The sequence below is a fragment of the Lithobates pipiens genome, unplaced genomic scaffold (genome assembly GCF_037356315.1).
Source record: "Lithobates pipiens isolate NorthernLeopardFrog02 unplaced genomic scaffold, aLitPip1_a1.2 Scaffold_30, whole genome shotgun sequence".
Lineage (NCBI taxonomy): Eukaryota > Metazoa > Chordata > Amphibia > Anura > Ranidae > Lithobates > Lithobates pipiens.
The window spans coordinates 96,610,992-96,628,087 of NW_027507791.1; the positions used below are offsets into that span (position 1 = coordinate 96,610,992).

The 17,096-nt window shown below is 44.9% G+C and overlaps 1 protein-coding gene across 1 annotated transcript in view; it reads left to right on the top strand.

The window, feature by feature from the left end:
- Positions 1-17,096, top strand: part of LOC143943104 (inositol-trisphosphate 3-kinase A-like) — a 204,979-nt gene that overhangs the window by 172,286 nt on the left and 15,597 nt on the right. Inside the window, exons 4-6 of the mRNA XM_077464659.1 lie at positions 1,483-1,687; positions 9,443-9,544; positions 13,055-13,126. Of these exons, the coding sequence (XP_077320785.1) occupies positions 1,483-1,687; positions 9,443-9,544; positions 13,055-13,126 (379 nt within the window). The remainder of the gene's footprint in view (positions 1-1,482; positions 1,688-9,442; positions 9,545-13,054; positions 13,127-17,096) is intronic.

Below are 17,096 nucleotides of genomic sequence, written 5' to 3' on the forward strand. Positions count from 1 at the left end.
CAAGATGCTGTCCTAAAAAGGGTTTGGGGACCTGGCTCCTGCCCCAGGGGACATGGGTCGATGCAAAAAAAAGTTCTAAAAATGGCCGTTTTGGCGGGAGCACTGAGTTTAATGACGATTAAAGTGAAATAAAAAAGTGAAATATTCCTTTAAATATCGTGCCTGGGGGGTGTCTGTAGTATGCCTGTGAAGTGCCACGTGTTTCCCGTGTTTAGAACAGTCCCTGCACAAAATGACATTTAACGGAAATAACGTCATTTAAAACTGCTTGCGGTTTTAATGTTATATCTGGTTCCTGCAATATGGTTGAAAATCATTGAGAAAAATGGCATGGGGCTGCCCATTACCAGCCCCTTTGGGTCTTGTACGCATATTAAGGGGAACCCCGTACCCATATTAAAAAAAGGAAATACGTGTGGCCCCCAGGCCCTATATACTCAGAACAGCAGTATACAGGCGGTGCAAACAAGACAGGGACTGTGTAGGTTTGTTGTGTTAAGTTGAATCTGTTTGTAATTTTCAACTGGTACATTTTTAAAGTGTAGCTCCAGTCAAAAAAAATATTTTTAAGCTTTTTGGAAAACATAGGGAAGGGTTATCACCCCTGTATAATTTGTTTTGCCGTCCGTCTTTTTCAGAGCACGCAGACAGCACGCACAATCTCCTACCGCTGACTGCAAGCTCTATTTAAAACGAGCAAGATAGTTAGCTATATATGTGGATATAGTGGTGTATACTGCGTTCAGAGCACGCAGACAGCACGCACAATCTCCTAACACTGACTGAAAGCTCTATTTAAAACGAGCAAGATAGTTAGCTATATAGGTGGATATAGCGTTGTATACTGCGTTCAGAGCACGCAGACAGCACGCACAAGCTCCTACCGCTGACTGCAAGCTCTATTATAAAAGATAGATATATCGCTAGCTATATAGGTGAATATAGCGGTGTATACTGCGGTCAGGGCACGCAGACAACAACCACTACAGAGAGTAAGAACGAAAAATCGGCCGATAACGATCGGTGTATACTGTGTTGAAGGTACACAGAACATCCACTAACTGCTGCAGACGTCAACACACTACACAAGGCCGCCGCGCTGGTGGCCTTATATAGTGTGGGGCGTGTACTACACAGCCTGAGCTATGATTGGCCACAGGCATCCTGCCTGTGGCCAATCATGGCTCTCCTCGCTGCCGGCGCTGTGATTGACCAAGCATGCGGGGTCACAGTGCATGCTTGGCCAATCATGTGCCAGCAATGCACTGCGGCATCGCAGTGCATTGTGGGCCGTGAGCGCCACACGAATTTGGCGCGAACGGCCCATAACGTTCGGAATTCGCCGAACGTTCGAACAGCTGATGTTCGAGTCGAACGTATGTTCGACTCGAACACGAAGCTCATCCCTAATCACAAGTCATATTTTCCACATACCCAGTTAACAGCAAAGAAAAGTAAGCATTGTTTCTATGTTTCCTGCAGGACATATTTGGAAGAGGAGTTGACGAAAGCCCGTGGAAAACCAAAGCTAAGAAAGGATATGTATAAAAAAATGATTGAGGTGGATCCTCATGCCCCCACGGAGGAGGAGAAAGCCCAACAAGGTGTGACTAAACCCAGATACATGCAGTGGAGAGAGACTATCAGCTCAACGTCCACATTGGGCTTTCGGATTGAAGGAATAAAGGTCAGACTGTCCAGAAAACACAACTGTATTTGTTTGCCTCATTTTCTCAATAGGGATCACATGTGCAAAACTGTATTACACATTAATAAATCGTACAGTACTTCCCTTAACCACTTTCAGACCGGACCATTTTGCTGGTAAATGACCAGAGGTCTTTTTACACTTTGGCACTGCGCTGCTTTAACTGGTAATTGCGCGGTCATGCAATGTTGTACCCAAACAAAATTTGCGTCCTTTTCTTCCCACAAATAGAGCTTTCTTTTGATGGTATTTGATTGCCTCTGCGATTTTTATTTTTTGCGATATAAACGTAAAAAGACCGCAAATTTTGAAAAAAAATGATATTTTCTACTTTTTGTTATTAGAAAAATCCAATAAACTCAATTTTAGTCATACATTTAGGCCAAAATGTATTCAGCCACATGTCTTTGGTAAAAAAAAAGTCAATAATTGTATATTTATTGGTTTGCGCAAAAGTTGTCACATCTACAAACTAAGGTACGTTTTCTGGAATTTACGCAGCTTTTAGTTTACGACTGCCTATCTCATTTCTTGAGGTGCTAAAATGGCAGGGCAGTACAAAACCCCCCCAAATGACCCCATTTTGGAAAGTAGACCCCCTAAGGAAATTGATAAGAGGCATGTTGAGCCCATTGAATATTTTATTTTTTTGCCTCAAGCGATTGAATAATGACAAAAAAAAAATTTTTTTTTTTTTTTTACACAAAGTTGTCACTAAATGATATATTGCTCACACATGCCATGGGCATATGTGAAATGACACCCCAAAATAAATTCTGCTGCTTCTCCTGAGTACGGGGATACCACATATGTGGGACTTTTTGGGAGCCTAGCCGCGTACGGGGCCCCGAAAACCAAGCACCGCCTTCAGGCTTTCTAAGGGCGTAAATTTTTGAGTTCACTTCTCACTACCTATTACAGTTTTGAAGGCCATAAAATGCCAAGATGGCACAAAACCCCCACAAATGACCCCATTTTAGAAAGTAGACACCCCAAGCTATTTGCTGAAAAGGCATGTTGAGTCCATGGAATATTTTATATTTTGCCACAAGTTGCGGGAAAATTACAAACTTTTTTTTTTTTTTTCACAAAGTTGTCACTAAATGATATATTGCTCACGCATGCCATGGGCATATGTGAAATGACACCCCAAAATAAATTCTGCTGCTTCTCCTGAGTACGGGGATACCACATATGTGGGACTTTTTGGGAGCCTAGCCGCGTACGGGGCCCCGAAAACCAAGCACCGCCTTCAGGCTTTCTAAGGGCGTTACAGTTTTGAAGGCCATAAAATGCCAAGATGGCACAAACCCCCCCCAAATGACCCCATTTTGGAAAGTAGACACCCCTAAATTTAGGGGTACACTAGTGAGACTAGGTAATAAATGGCGGGTGCCCTGAAACTATAAAAAAATAACTAACCAACCAGCGTCACCTGTAACAGTTATATGGTGATCACTGGTGAAAGGGTTAACTAGGGGGCAATCAGGGGGCTTTATGCGGTAGTATATGGGGGTCCCTGGCGCTATAAAAAGCTGCGGCGAACCTAAATACCTACCTGCCTAACTAGCGTCACCTGTGACACTAATACAGCGATCAGAAAAACGATCGCTTATTAGGCTGGGTTCACACTGGAGCGATGCGGGAACGCCACGAATGCGCGGCGGGTTCCCGCATCGCATGCCTCCCGGCGGCAGTTCACACTGCCCTATGCGAACTGCTGGGAGTGTCAGTGAAATGTTACTGACACCCCCAGATCAGTTCGCATATCGCAGTGCGATCTGCAAACTCGGATCGCATGGTGTGAACACCCATGCGATCCGATTCTGCTGCGGGCCAAAAAAAGGGTCCCGTGCGAATTTGCGGCGGGTGCGGCGAATGGCTGAACTCGAATCGCACAGAGATCGGATGTGATTTGCACTGCAGTGCGGTGCGAATCACATCCGTTCTCAAACCGCTGCAATGTGAACCCAGCCTTAGTGACACTGGCGACGGGGGGTGATCACGGGGTTAAACCTTTATTGGGGGGGTTAGGGGGGTACCTTAGAACTAAAGGGGGCTAACCCTAACTGCCCTAACAGTTATTAGTCACAAATGACACCCGCCGGGTGATCAGGGGGTTAAACCTTTATTAGGTAATAAATGGCGGGTGCCCTGAAACTATAAAAAAATAACTAACCAACCGGCGTCACCTGTAACAGTTATATGGTGATCACAGGTGAAAGGGTTAACTAGGGGGCAATCAGGGGGCTTTATGCGGTAGTATATGGGGGTCCCTGGCGCTATAAAAAGCTGCGGCGAACCTAAATACCTACCTGCCTAACTAGCGTCACCTGTGACACTAATACGGCGATCAGAAAAATGATCGCTTATTAGGCTGGGTTCACACTGGAGCGATGCGGAAACGCCGCAAATCCGCGGCGGGTTCCCGCATCGCATGCCTCCCGGCGGCAGTTCACACTGCCCTATGCGAACTGCTGGGAGTGTCAGTGAAATGTTACTGACACCCCCAGATCAGTTCGCATATCGCAGTGCGATCTGCAAACTCGGATCGCATGGTGTGAACACCCATGCGATCCGATTCTGCTGCGGGCCAAAAAAAGGGTCCCGTGCGAATTTGCGGCGGGTGCGGCGGGTGTGGCGGGTGCGGCGAATGGCTGAACTCGAATCGCACAGAGATCGGATGTGATTTGCACTGCAGTGCGGTGCGAATCACATTCGTTCTCATAAACCGCTGCAATGTGAACCCAGCCTTAGTGACACTGGCGACGGGGGGTGATCACGGGGTTAAACCTTTATTGGGGGGGTTAGGGGGGTACATTAGAACTAAAGGGGGCTAACTCTAACTGCCCTAACAGTTATTACAGTCACAAATGACACCAATGCAAAAAAAAAAAAAATGACATTGGTGTCACTGTGACTGGGGGGCAGGGGTAATTGGGGGGGTGATCGGGGGGTAAAGGGGGGGTGTGAGTGTGCCTGGCATGTTCTACTGTGTGTGTAGAGTGTTGGTGCAACTCACCGATCCTCTCTCCTCGGTGTCGGAACGAAAAATACCGACACGGAGGAGAGAATACATCACTTCCTCTCCTGTGTTTACATTACAGGAGAGGAAGTGATGTCACGGGGGATTTCCATTCGTCGAGAGCGATCGCGAGGGGGTGGCCATGAATGAATGGCCGCCCCCTCATCCCGGATCGCTCTCGAAGGAATGCCGACCGCCGCAGGCACCGGGGGGGGGCCCGATCGGGCCCCCCACCCGCGGGCAGGCAGGGACTTATATATACGCCCATATGCCTGCCCGTGCCATTCTGCCGACGTATATCGTCGTGCGGCGGTCGGCAAGTGGTTAAGGAAAGCCGTTTGCGGAAGACAATTTCAGTATGCTCAGAATCTGAGTATGAGAAGGAAAATTATTTTCCCATTTGGACTAGATTTTGCCTCAAATAAATGGCCATGAGAGATCCAGCGATATTGTTTTACTCTGTAATTTCAGGCAAATAGTATAATATTTAGTTTAAAAGATTCTCTTCTGGGTCACAAGGGTACTTTTACCAATATTCTTCTGTGGCACAGAGTTAGCTGATAGTAGGCCATTGCCGGCTTTCAGTTGACGGAGCCACACCAAGTTCAGGAAGGATACTGAATAATATTGTCGGGATCCACTTGGTTGCCTTACCGACAAGCCTTGACTTTGGGCATGACTTTGAGCCAGTGCCAGCTGCCCTCGCCCACTCTCCATCCATTATAATGGTCATGGCTGTTGGACCCGATTGGCAATTCTACTACAGATACATTAACACTGTCCTAAGAGATATTGTAGAAGAACCTAGCCTGCAATTGAGCTTGTATGCCATTGTGGTAGGCATGACCATATTTGTAAATGATCATCAACACTAAGAAGAACAGAGACTAGAGAGTCTAAAAATTAGCATATGTGGTCAGATTATCTCAGGTCACAAAACATTTGAGACTCGCATATACAGTAGGCCCAGTTATGTTCTTCAATTGTACTGGAAATAACTATTGGTTTATATAAGTCAGTTAATCACAAAAAAACACACTTCCACATAGTATTTTTAATCATACAGTACTGTGCAAAAGTTTTAGGCAGGTGTGAAGAAATGCTGTAAAGTAAGAATGCTTTCAAAAATATGTATTTTAATTGTTTGTTTTTATCAATTTGCAAAATGCAAAGTGAGCGAACAGAAGAAAAATCTAAATCAAATCAATATTTGGTTTGACTACCCTTTGTAGTAGTATCAATTCTTTCACTTGCACATTTTGGACCCTTGCACAAAGTCAGGGATTTTGTAGGATTCTAGTCAGGCGTATGATTAACAAATTATACCAAGCAAGTGCAAATGATCATCTATTTCTTATTTAGGTTGAAACACAGTCATTGACAGAAACATCTGTGTATGAGGCTTAAAACTGGGCGAGGAACAGCCAAACTTTGCTACTATGGTGAGGTTGTAGAAGACAGTTTCATGTCACAAGTCATACACGATGGCAAGACTGAGCACAGGTAGTTACAGGGGGTCCCCGGGTTACAAACCCGTTAGGGAGTGTCGTCCTGTTTGTAATTCGTAAATGTTCGCAAGTCAGCCGCGCATGCGCAGAATGATAATTACGGACATTTCCGATGTCCCGTCAAATGCCGTTTCATAGTTAGTAAGGTTGAATAAAGACACCAGTCCATCCAGTTCAACCTGAGTGAGTGGCTACAATTGTCCCTGTACATTGCACACTCACATCAGTCCCTACCCTCAAGGAGCCCACAATCCAAGGTCCCCATTCATATACTAGGGCCAATTTTTTGGACAGAAGCCAATTAACCTACCTGCATGTCTTTGGATTGTGGGAGGAAACCAGAGTACCTGGAGGAAACCCATGCAGGCACAGGGAGAACATGCAAACTCCAGGCAGGTAGTGTCGTGGTTGGGATTCGAACCAGCGACCCTTCTTACTGCTAGGTGAAAGTGCTAACCACTACACCACTGTGCCGCCGGCTGTAGCAGGAGGCAGTTTGTTCCCATAAGAGCTGGAAGGTGGTACAATAGTGAAGCATGGTGGAGGTTCATTACAAGTTTAGGGCTGCATTTCTCCAAATCAAGGTGGAGATTTGGTCAGGATCAGTGTGTCCTCAGTGCTGAGCAATACAGGCAGGTACTTGTCCATCATGTCATACTATAAAGGGAGGAGTGTGATTTGGCTCCCAAATGTATTCTGCAGCAGCTTAACAGCCCCGAACATACAGCCAATATCATTAAGAACTATCTTCAGTTTAAGAAGAACAAGGAGTACTGGAAGTGATGGTTTGGCCCCCAAAGAGCCCTGATCTCAACATCAAGTCTGTCTGGGATTACATGAAGAGACAGAAGGGATTGAGGCTACCTACATCCACAGAAGATTAACGGTTAGTTCTTTGAGATGTTTGGAACAACCTATCTGCTGAGTTCCTTCAAAAACTGTGTGCAAGTATATCTAGAAGAATTGATGCTGTTTTGAGCGCAAAAAGCGGTCACACCAAATATCGATCAGATTTGGATTTCTCTTCTGTTCATTTATTTTCCCATTTTGGTAATTGGTAAAAATATTACTATTAACACTTCTATTTCTGTAAGCATTCTTAGTTTATGGAATAGTTTAAGCCATGTGATAAGTCATTTCAGATTACTCTCAAATGTGCCGCACATACTTGAGCCTCAGGAAAATACCACCACTGCTTATCAGCACTTTGTATCTGCTATTTTTGTTTCTGATGAGCTGTTCTGTTTTATTACTATCTTTTCTGAAAATGTCAGCTTTTGTTTCAGGCTTCATGGCAATTTAAAGGTCGGCCAAATCAAAGCTGTCAGTTTATGGGTTTAGTGTGGTGGCTTCAATCCAACTACTGGCTTTGTAGATCTGTATGCTACACTGCAAAGCCAGCCAAGCCGCATCTTTTTTCCTTTTCTGCTATGTAATTATGATGGATAACACTACCGGCCAATAGGACTATGTGAGAGGAAGTGGACCACCCTTTGAAGCGATCAGGGATTGTTAAAACTATCATCTTAAAGCAGCCCCCGGTTCAGGATAGTACTGATATCGGGATTAAATGGAAACATTGATGATGGACTTTGAAGGCACCACAGTAACAATATTAATAAAATTAACTTTATTACATATTATAAAAATTTACAATGTTAAAAATGCTTTCCATTCACAATAAAGAAATGTTGCCTAATAGGCACATAGCACAACGCCTATTACACCAACAATATTATCGAACTCTCTATTCATGAACAATCATATACTTTTAAATTGTTACATCAGGCTTGGTTTCGGATGGTGGGAGGTGTGCTGTAGCTCAGTTCTACATATTGCACGTAAGAACATTTCTTCAGGAGCTTAGGCATATATTATCATTATAATCATAGTAGAAATTCACTGATCAAAAATCGTGCAAGAAAAACAGATGTCCAGAATGTAGTGGAGGATGCAAGGATGTAATGCCAATTATCGAAGTGATCTATATGTGGCAAGGATTACAGAGCGTACCCAGCTCACTCATTTTCATGTGGTTGTATAATAAAACAAACACAGGGTAAAGATAAGTAAATCTGGCTTGGGTGCTGTTTGGTGGCTATAGGGAGTTTCTCAAACCATCCAGTAGATTCCTGGAAAAGGTTACATGTGGAACCACATATACAGGCATCTACTGCAAAGCTCCGCTGTTCCTGGATCACCCAACATGAACCCATTCACTACGCTGGGTGATCCAGGAACAGTAGAGCTTTGCAGTAGATGCCTGCATATGTGGTTTAAGTGGTTGTAAAAGCAGAAGGTTGGTTTATCTTAATGCATTAAGATATAAAAACTGTGTGCAGCAGCCCCCCCTCATACTTACCTAAACCCATCTTGATCCAGTGATGTTGCACGAGAGACTCTTCTGCTCAGGACTCTGCCTCCTGATTGGCTGAAACACAAAGTGGGCACCATTGGCTCGAGCTGCTGTCAAATTCAGTGAGCCAAATCAGAGGGGAGAGGGGGCAGGGCCGAGCGGCAGCTCTGTGTCTGAAGGGACACACAGAGCAGCGGCTCGGCTTGGGTGCTCCCATAACAAGCTGCTTGTTGTGGGGGCACTCAGCAGGAGGGAGTGCCGGCGAGGGACCCGAGAAGAGGAGGATCTGGGCTGCTCTGTGCAAAACCATTTCACAGAGCATGCAAGTATAACATGTTTGTTATTTTTAAACAAAAAAAGCCAAGACTTTAGTATCACTTTAAGGAAATGATAAGGAGATGAGGAGAGAGCTGTGCATTTTGTAATCCATCAGAAGTTGCCAGTGCTGACACCATGTACTTAGGATTTTAAAGTGTAAAATGCACTGTATTTCCTGTTTGAGCGGACAAGTAGGAGCACAATATATACTGTATATGTATATTTATTTTTTCTTGGTTGAATTAGATGGACTTGTGTCTTTTTTCAGCCAGACTAATTATGTAGTATGTTTATTATTAGTATTATTTTACATACACCTAAAAAAAAAAAAAAAAAATGATGCATGCAGTGAAGTTGATAGTCATCTTAGCTGCATAAATCTGTTGTCATGTCTCGCATTATCAGAGTCACTATGACTTTAGGGTACATCTTTTGTCTTGGCAGATTTGCCCATCACCTGCAGTGCTATACATTTTGAAGTATTGAGAAACTGAAATTTATCTGAAAACATTTATTTTCTTCTGCAGAAAGGTGATGGGACATGCAATACAAACTTCAAGACCACAAAATCAAGAGACCAAATCCATAAAGCTTTTCTTGGATTTATTGATGGTAACAAAGTTATACTGGTAAGTTACCTTGTTAAACAGCTTAAAATGAAATCTTGTGTGTTTTTATTTAATTTAGTTAATATACTGTAACACTTATTTAGAAAGTAATTTTTTGCAGTGATGGCCACATTTTACGTGCTTCCTGTGGTGGGGTTAAATGACATGAACAGGGAAGTTTCATAAGCTTGGTTTGTTATTGCTTTTCCAGTTTCATTGCACTTTCCACTTTAATAAGATATTTAGCCTTTTACAGTGATTGTAAAGGCTTGTTTTTTGTTTTTTGTTTTTTGTTTTTTGTTTTTTTAAATAACAAACATATCATACTTACCTCTACTGTGCAGCTCATTTTGCACAGTGTGGCCCTGATCTTTGTCTTCTGGGGTCCCTCAGCAGCTCTCTCGGGTCCTCCCCGCATCAGATAACCCCTCAGGAGAAGCACTGTGCGGGCGCGCTCCCGAGTCCAGCATTTGCATCCATAGACACAAATGTCGGACTTGGCTCCCCCCCCCCCCCCAGCAGGCGTGTCATTGGATTTGATTGACAGCAGTGGGAGCCAATGGCTGCACTACTATCAATCTATCCAATGAAGAGCCGGGACCTCGTGAAGAGAGGGACAGCGCGCCTCCGCAAACGGAAAATACGGGGCTCAGGTAAGTAAAACGGGGGGGCCAGTCACTGCCATGATGCATTAAGGTGAAAAAACACAAAAGTTTACAACCCCTTTTAAGTCATACTGAAAAAATAAAAAAACACTTGGTTATCATGAGAACAAGAAGTACGTTTCTTGGGGGGAAAAAAGTGTTTTACACATTTAAAAAGTATAAAAGCATGTTTTGAACATACAGATTTTGAAATTGTATATCTAAACCCAAGAACAAAAATGTAATGTGCAGTTTTTTTTTTTACATTTAATGCTAAATACATGTTGATCCTGCCAGTTGATCTTGTTGATCAACATGTTGATCTTGTTTTTTTACCGATGATCTAAGTTCACTGCACAGGAAGTATCATACATAGTTACATAGTCGGTAAGGTTGAAAAAAGACACATTTAAAAAGTATAAAAGCATGTTTTGAACATACAGATTTTGAAATTGTATATCTAAACCCAAGAACAAAAATGTAATGTGCAGTTTTTTTTTTACATTTAATGCTAAATACATGTTGATCCTGCCAGTTGATCTTGTTGATCAACATGTTGATCTTGTTTTTTTACCGATGATCTAAGTTCACTGCACAGGAAGTATCATACATAGTTACATAGTCGGTAAGGTTGAAAAAAGACACCAGTACACTCCGTGAAGTGTGAGATAGTTTTTTAAACTAAACTATCGATGCTCCATACTGATACCATTCCGCATCCTTTCCGCTCTGACAGTAAATAACCCTCTATGCAGTTTTGCTTCCAATTTCAGTCAATGGCTGCATGTCTTTTTAAACTCCCTCTCATTGAAAAGTTATCAGCTTTCCACACCATCGTCTATGAACTGCAAAACACCTCCTCCCATGTTATTTAGATGGGAGATATTTTTAGTCCAAATCAGGAGAGTAGCTTAGGGTAACAGTGCTGCCTGGGTTTAGATACATTTTAATGCCAATTTGTCAGAATTCACACAAATAATTTGTGCTTTAAAACATGGCAATAGGTGTAAGCCAAAGTCCAAATCTGTGGAAATTACATTCAGCAAAAGTCAGTTTGATCAATGCAGGGATTTAGGTTTGGTTCTGCAAAATAAAACTTCAAAGCAAGCAAAAATCTAGTCTTAGTCAAAGAACAGATGGGTGCCAACAGTGATAAAGCTCAAAAAAAAGGAGGACTTATTAATTAGAAATGTTGATGAAACTTCCAAAAATGCTTTGACTTTATTGATAATTATATTGAAGAGAGTTGAATATATGTTGGGTAGGTGCAACGTGGTGTGGCAGACAGTCAACACACATGGAGTGCTGATTTGCAACAGAAGTCAACAGCACAAACAGGCCTGGTGGGAAGCTCAGCCAGCCAGAGCCAATTGCAAACATGCAGTGAATTAACAACTGTCAGAAGACTTAGGGATGCCAAATGTGTCTGCCACAAGTAGCAAAGGGTAGCCTGGCCAGTCCGAACCAAAGCGGAAACTTCCTGATGAGGTAGACGCAGTCCCTGCCCTCACCCTACTCCAACAGAGTCTTTCCCTACCGCTGCCACTGTCCCTGTCAGATGAGGAATCTGTCCTTAGACTGTTCACTCACATAAAGTGCGCCAAACTCAGGGATCAGGGTCACATGGAAATCATAGAGACACATAGCTTATCACATCTGTATTGCGTATACAGACAAGCATCACCAGCAGTGGAGAATATAAACTGCACAGGCCCACATACACATTCTGGCACTGGTCATCACAATGTTGCTGTTCCATTCTATAAATGATTAACTTTTTTTAAGCACCCTTTTTATGTCTGTTAGTACAAGAGCCCACCTACTTATCCTTAACCTATAATGAGGCTGAGATGATGGGGTTAACTTATGAAAGGCAAATAGACTGTTCACTTTGCAAGGGAATTTGTCCTAGAGATTAACGAATGAGGTGAAGCTCAGCTGATGTCCATCATCTGATCATGCACAAGCAAAAATTCTTTGTTATATTTTCCTTGCATGTGAATTGGGTATTCTTTGTTAAGTGAATCTTCATCACATTGACTAAACTCTGGGAAAAATGTCCTTGCAAAGTTAAGTCTATTTTCCTTTGGTAAATGAAACCCAATGCGTCTGTCCAGGAAGAGGCTCAAATTTTTTCTGTTCCATTGTAGGAACATCCAGGGTTGTCCTGGCATAAATGTGCCATTGAGGAAAGTTAGCTCCACCCAAAAGGGGAAGTTCTGCTTTAAGGCCTTCTCCCCCGCTCCCGTTTTGAAATGGGGCTTTTGGGAAGGGGGAGCAGGTACCCAATTTTGGTAGGCACCCTCTCCCCCTTGCGCTCTGACCTTCTAGGCAATGAGAAGCAGAAGTTCTTCCACCCTCCCTCCTGAAGTTTTCTGGGACATGACAGGTCTCAGAAGACTTTGGGACCATTCAAAGTGTGCAGCGTCGCTCGTTGGGCAGTGGGCTCCCGCTGTGAAGCTGCTAATAGTAAAGACTTATGAGACTGGTACTGCTCTTTAAAGTCTGTTTTTTTGCCCTAAGGTGTATTCGGTTAGACAAAACGCTATATGCAATGTAGAATTTCCTATGGCTCTCACTCCAGTAAGCCAAAGTCTGATTTGCTTGTAGTTTACATCATTTTTGCTCTTCACACTGCTTTAGAGCAGTGGTCATCAACCCTGTCCTCAGGGCCCACTAACAGGCCAGGTTTTATGTATTACCTTTGGGAGATGCAGACTAGAATACTGCAATCACTGAGCAGCAAATTATATCACCGGTCATGTATTTCAGTTTTTCGTGCAAACCTGGCCTGTTAGAAGGCCCCGAGGACAGGGTTGATGACCACTGCTTAAGAGTAAAAGTCAAAATATATTTGTAATATGTATGTTTTTTTTATCATCCGCAGCATAAATATCTGAATCGACTGCAGGAGATCAGAACAATTGTAGAGTCTTCAGATTTCTTTAAATGCCATGAGGTGAGGGGTCATCTGCTTTTCCTTCATTTTATAATATGTATGTTTTATATTTGTATTGGGAAAACTTTTTGTTTTTAATACAGAGTACTAAAATTCACAAGAAAAATGTTTTTATTTTATTATTAACTCATTGTTGGCCATTGCTAAAATGCAGAATTTAAGTATATGTAGGAAGGCCAGTATGGTGGCCTGAATTTATGGGAGGAGCCCGGGGGGGTATTTAACCAGCCCGTTCGCCTGTGGTGGTTGTCGGTTTCCGGTGCGCAATACCACGTCACTAGGCCGACAGCTCGTGTTGATCACCATTTGATTACCATTCAGACAAACGTCTCCCTTCTTGGAAGTCTCGTAGTTTTCGTGTTCCGTCCGGTTTTGTACAAATCTCGCCGGCTCGACTGCCGCAGGTAGGGGTCTCGATTGACCTTCATTTCTATTCATTTCTACTTTATTTGAGTGTCGTAAACCCTAAAAAATGTCACATCGTTCGGGTTGATACCGGGTTGTTATCACTCATGTCGCACTTGCCCGCACACGCCCTTCATTTCACGGGCGTCGTTCGGTAGGTTGTCTCTGATACTTTGTTAGCTACCGGTTGCATAATCTTGTTCGTCATGTTCCGCAGTCATATCGTTGTCAGTCGTATCTTGCGGCACAACGACCCATGCCTCTGCCACAAACTGGCTCACGTAGGCCATTTCTTCATTTCACCTGTCACTTACTACGCTCCGATTCGAATCCAGTTGCATCACCTAAATGCACCGATTCGTCCCAGGGTGCCCCTAGGTATTCGGCCTCATTTCGGTACATGCTCCAGAGTCCGCTCGTTCCAACCGTCCGGGTCTCTGTCATGGGTTCATTTCACGTCACCTACTACGTTCGAATCGATACCAGTCGTTTGCCAAAAAAAAAAAAACGCACAGGTTCGATTAAACGTGTCCCAAATAGCTTGGCCTCATTTCGGTACATGCTCCAGAGCCCGTGCGTTACCATTTCAACCCGGGCCCTGTCATGGGATTCATTTCACGTCACCACTACGTTCGAACCAATACCAGTCGTTTAAAAAAAAAAAAAAAAAAACGCACAGGTTTGGTCGACGTGTCCCAGTTGTCGTTGGCCTCATTTCAGTACATGCGCTAGAGCCCGTTCGTTGACGGTCGCGAGTCGCGCCCTCTCCGAGTCGCAGCTCTACCATGGGAAAACATTTCATCCTCATCTAGTTCGCCCGGGTCGAATCCGGTCGCATTTCGTTTGCATCGATTCGCCCGGACGGTCCCACATTTTTTGTAGCTTTTTCGGCCTCATTTCAGTGCATGCTCCAGAAATCCGGGTTGGTTCCGGCCTCAGTTTGGGGCCGGCCATTCCGGGCCTCTGTCATGACAGTAGTCCTTCATTCATTTCACTGTCACATTCCGCGCTCCGGTTCGAATCCAGTCGCACGATCGGATGCACCGATTCGTTCCGGTTCGCCCCCCAGGTTGTTGCCCTCATTTCAGTACGTGCTCCAGAGTCCGTTCTGCTGTCAGTTGTACTAACGACACGACCAGTTTGTGCCTCTGTCACGGCAAATCGTGCTTCATTTCATGGTCACTTATAGCGCTCCGATCCGAATCCAGTAGCATCTATGATGCATCGATACGGTTCGGCGTGCCCCAGAGGGAACGGCCACATTTCATTTATTTTTTCCACAGGTTGTCTGGCGCTGGGCCAAAAAAAAAAAAAAAAAAAAAAAAAAACACGGAAATCTCAAAAGGATACAGAAACAATAAGGGAATAACGGCGTGATGGTTTAGGAATCATGGCGCAGAAATATCTACTCACCGGTGCACTTCAGTTAGCCAACTACTTACGTCACATGCCAGTTTTCCTTGTTAGGCTCCTTCAAACAAATGTCATCTGTTGTTTCTCTCTCCAGGTCAGTCAAAGCTTAGTAGGTCCACCCTGCACCAGCTTGGACGTCGTCTCCCAGGTAAAAAAAAAAAAAAAAAAAAAGAAGGGCTAGGAGTGGAAAAGGCGACAGCAAGACGGACCGGTACACATATGTATGTAGGCGAAGGAACGTCAGTATATATGTGTATTCGCGTTCGCTTCCGCCTTAGTACCCAAGCAACAGGTGGGCTCACTTGGAAAATAGAGAAACAGTCTTGACTTTGTCATCCTCTATAGGTTCCGGTCGTCCATCTATCTTCCCCAAAAGAGATAGGACATCACTCCCGGGGCTCGATCCATCAGGAACCATGTCCCAGACCAGCAGTGAAGATCTTACTGCCCCCCTGTCACCTCGCCCGCCTTCAGTGGGCGACAGCATTCAGTCTTTCAGGGGCTGGACTATCCCTAGGCTGTCAGCGGAGCTCAGACGCAGGGGCATTCCCTTCCCAGCCACAGCTAGGAAGGCAGAGCTGTTCAGGCTCCTCTCTGCCCCCCCAGCTACCGCCGGGCCTAGTACCCCGCCTCAGGCTACGCTGCAGTCCATCTCTTCGGCCATAGGTCAACTGCATACCATGGTGTCGTCTCTGGCTAGCTCGGTCACGGATGTTCAAACCAGGGTGACCCTCTTAGAAACACCTCCAGCTACAGCCACCACTGTTCCGGATGCAGTCCCGTCTCCTCTACCAACAGGTACCGAAGGCACATGTCCCGTGGTCTGTCCAGCACATCTTGTGCCGGCCAGCATTAGGAAGGACATCTTGGACGGCAAGGATGTTAACCTTGCCTCCTTGCTCATTTCGGTGCATGACCTGGCAGAGAACAAGGCTTACACCTGGGGGGATGTATCCGTAGTTCTCAAAGCTAAGGACCCCAGGCTAAACCGGAAGCTATCCATCCCCGAGTTTACCCTAGCCTTCGGCATGTTCAGAGATGTCCTTTGCTCAGCCTCTCCTGCCAGGAGGGTTGAATTAGATTTGTATCTCCACACGGTAGTGGACCTGGGGTACAAATATGGTGGCTTTGCATTCTACGACTACCATCGCTCCTTCTCAGCGAAAGCAGCCGCCAAACTGGCACAGTTCCAGTCTCTCACAGACTGGAGCCTGATGGACACGGAACTATTCTGCCGGCATTTTGCCGGCCTTCGTTCACCCCTGTGTGCCGTCTGCCAGTCCTCCACCCATACCGCTCCCTGGTGCGCCAACATACCGGCTACTCACCCGGTAGAATTTCCCTCCACCTCGGCCGCAGCCCCAGGCCCTTCAGGCTCGGCACCAAAAAACCAGGTGGACAAGTTTGGACGCAAGGTCCAAACCATTGGGGGCGCGGCCATCTGCAATAACTTCAACTACGGTTCTTGTAATTACAGCCAGTGCCGTCTACTACATATCTGCGTTATATGCCACAGGGCGCACCCCAGGAATTTGTGCGAGGTCAAAGCGCACAAAGGTTCATGACTGAGCCGTATAGACATACTTTGCCTGGGCTTCTACCTCAACACGCACCCCACTCCTTCACTAACCACCTTCCTCATAGGCGGCTTCACCGCAGGTTTTCACACCGGCCTCATCTCCCTACCTCACCAAACCCATGAGTGCAGAAACCTCCGCTCAGCAGCCTCTGACGAACAGGCCATCGACCTGCTGCTGCAGAACGAGGTGGATCGAGGCTTCGTTATAGGCCCCTTCACTCAGCCCCCCTTCAATATGTGGAGAGTTAGCCCTATTGGGCTTGTCAAGGGCAAGTTTTCCAATAAAAATCGTTTAGTGTATGACCTGTCTGCGCCTCATTTTTCTCACATCCCTAGCTTAAACTCATTGATCCCTTCTGAAGAATTCTCCTTAAAATATTCCTCAGTGGACATGGCAATCCAGGCCATCCTTAAAGTAGGCACAGGCGCATGGCTGGCGAAAGCGGACATATCCGACGCCTTTAAACTGTTACCTATCCACCCGTCCCTCTGGTGCTGGCACGGGATTAAGTGGAAGGATCAATACTACTTCGCCACGAAGTTGACATTCGGCTCCAAAAGCAGCCCGTGGCT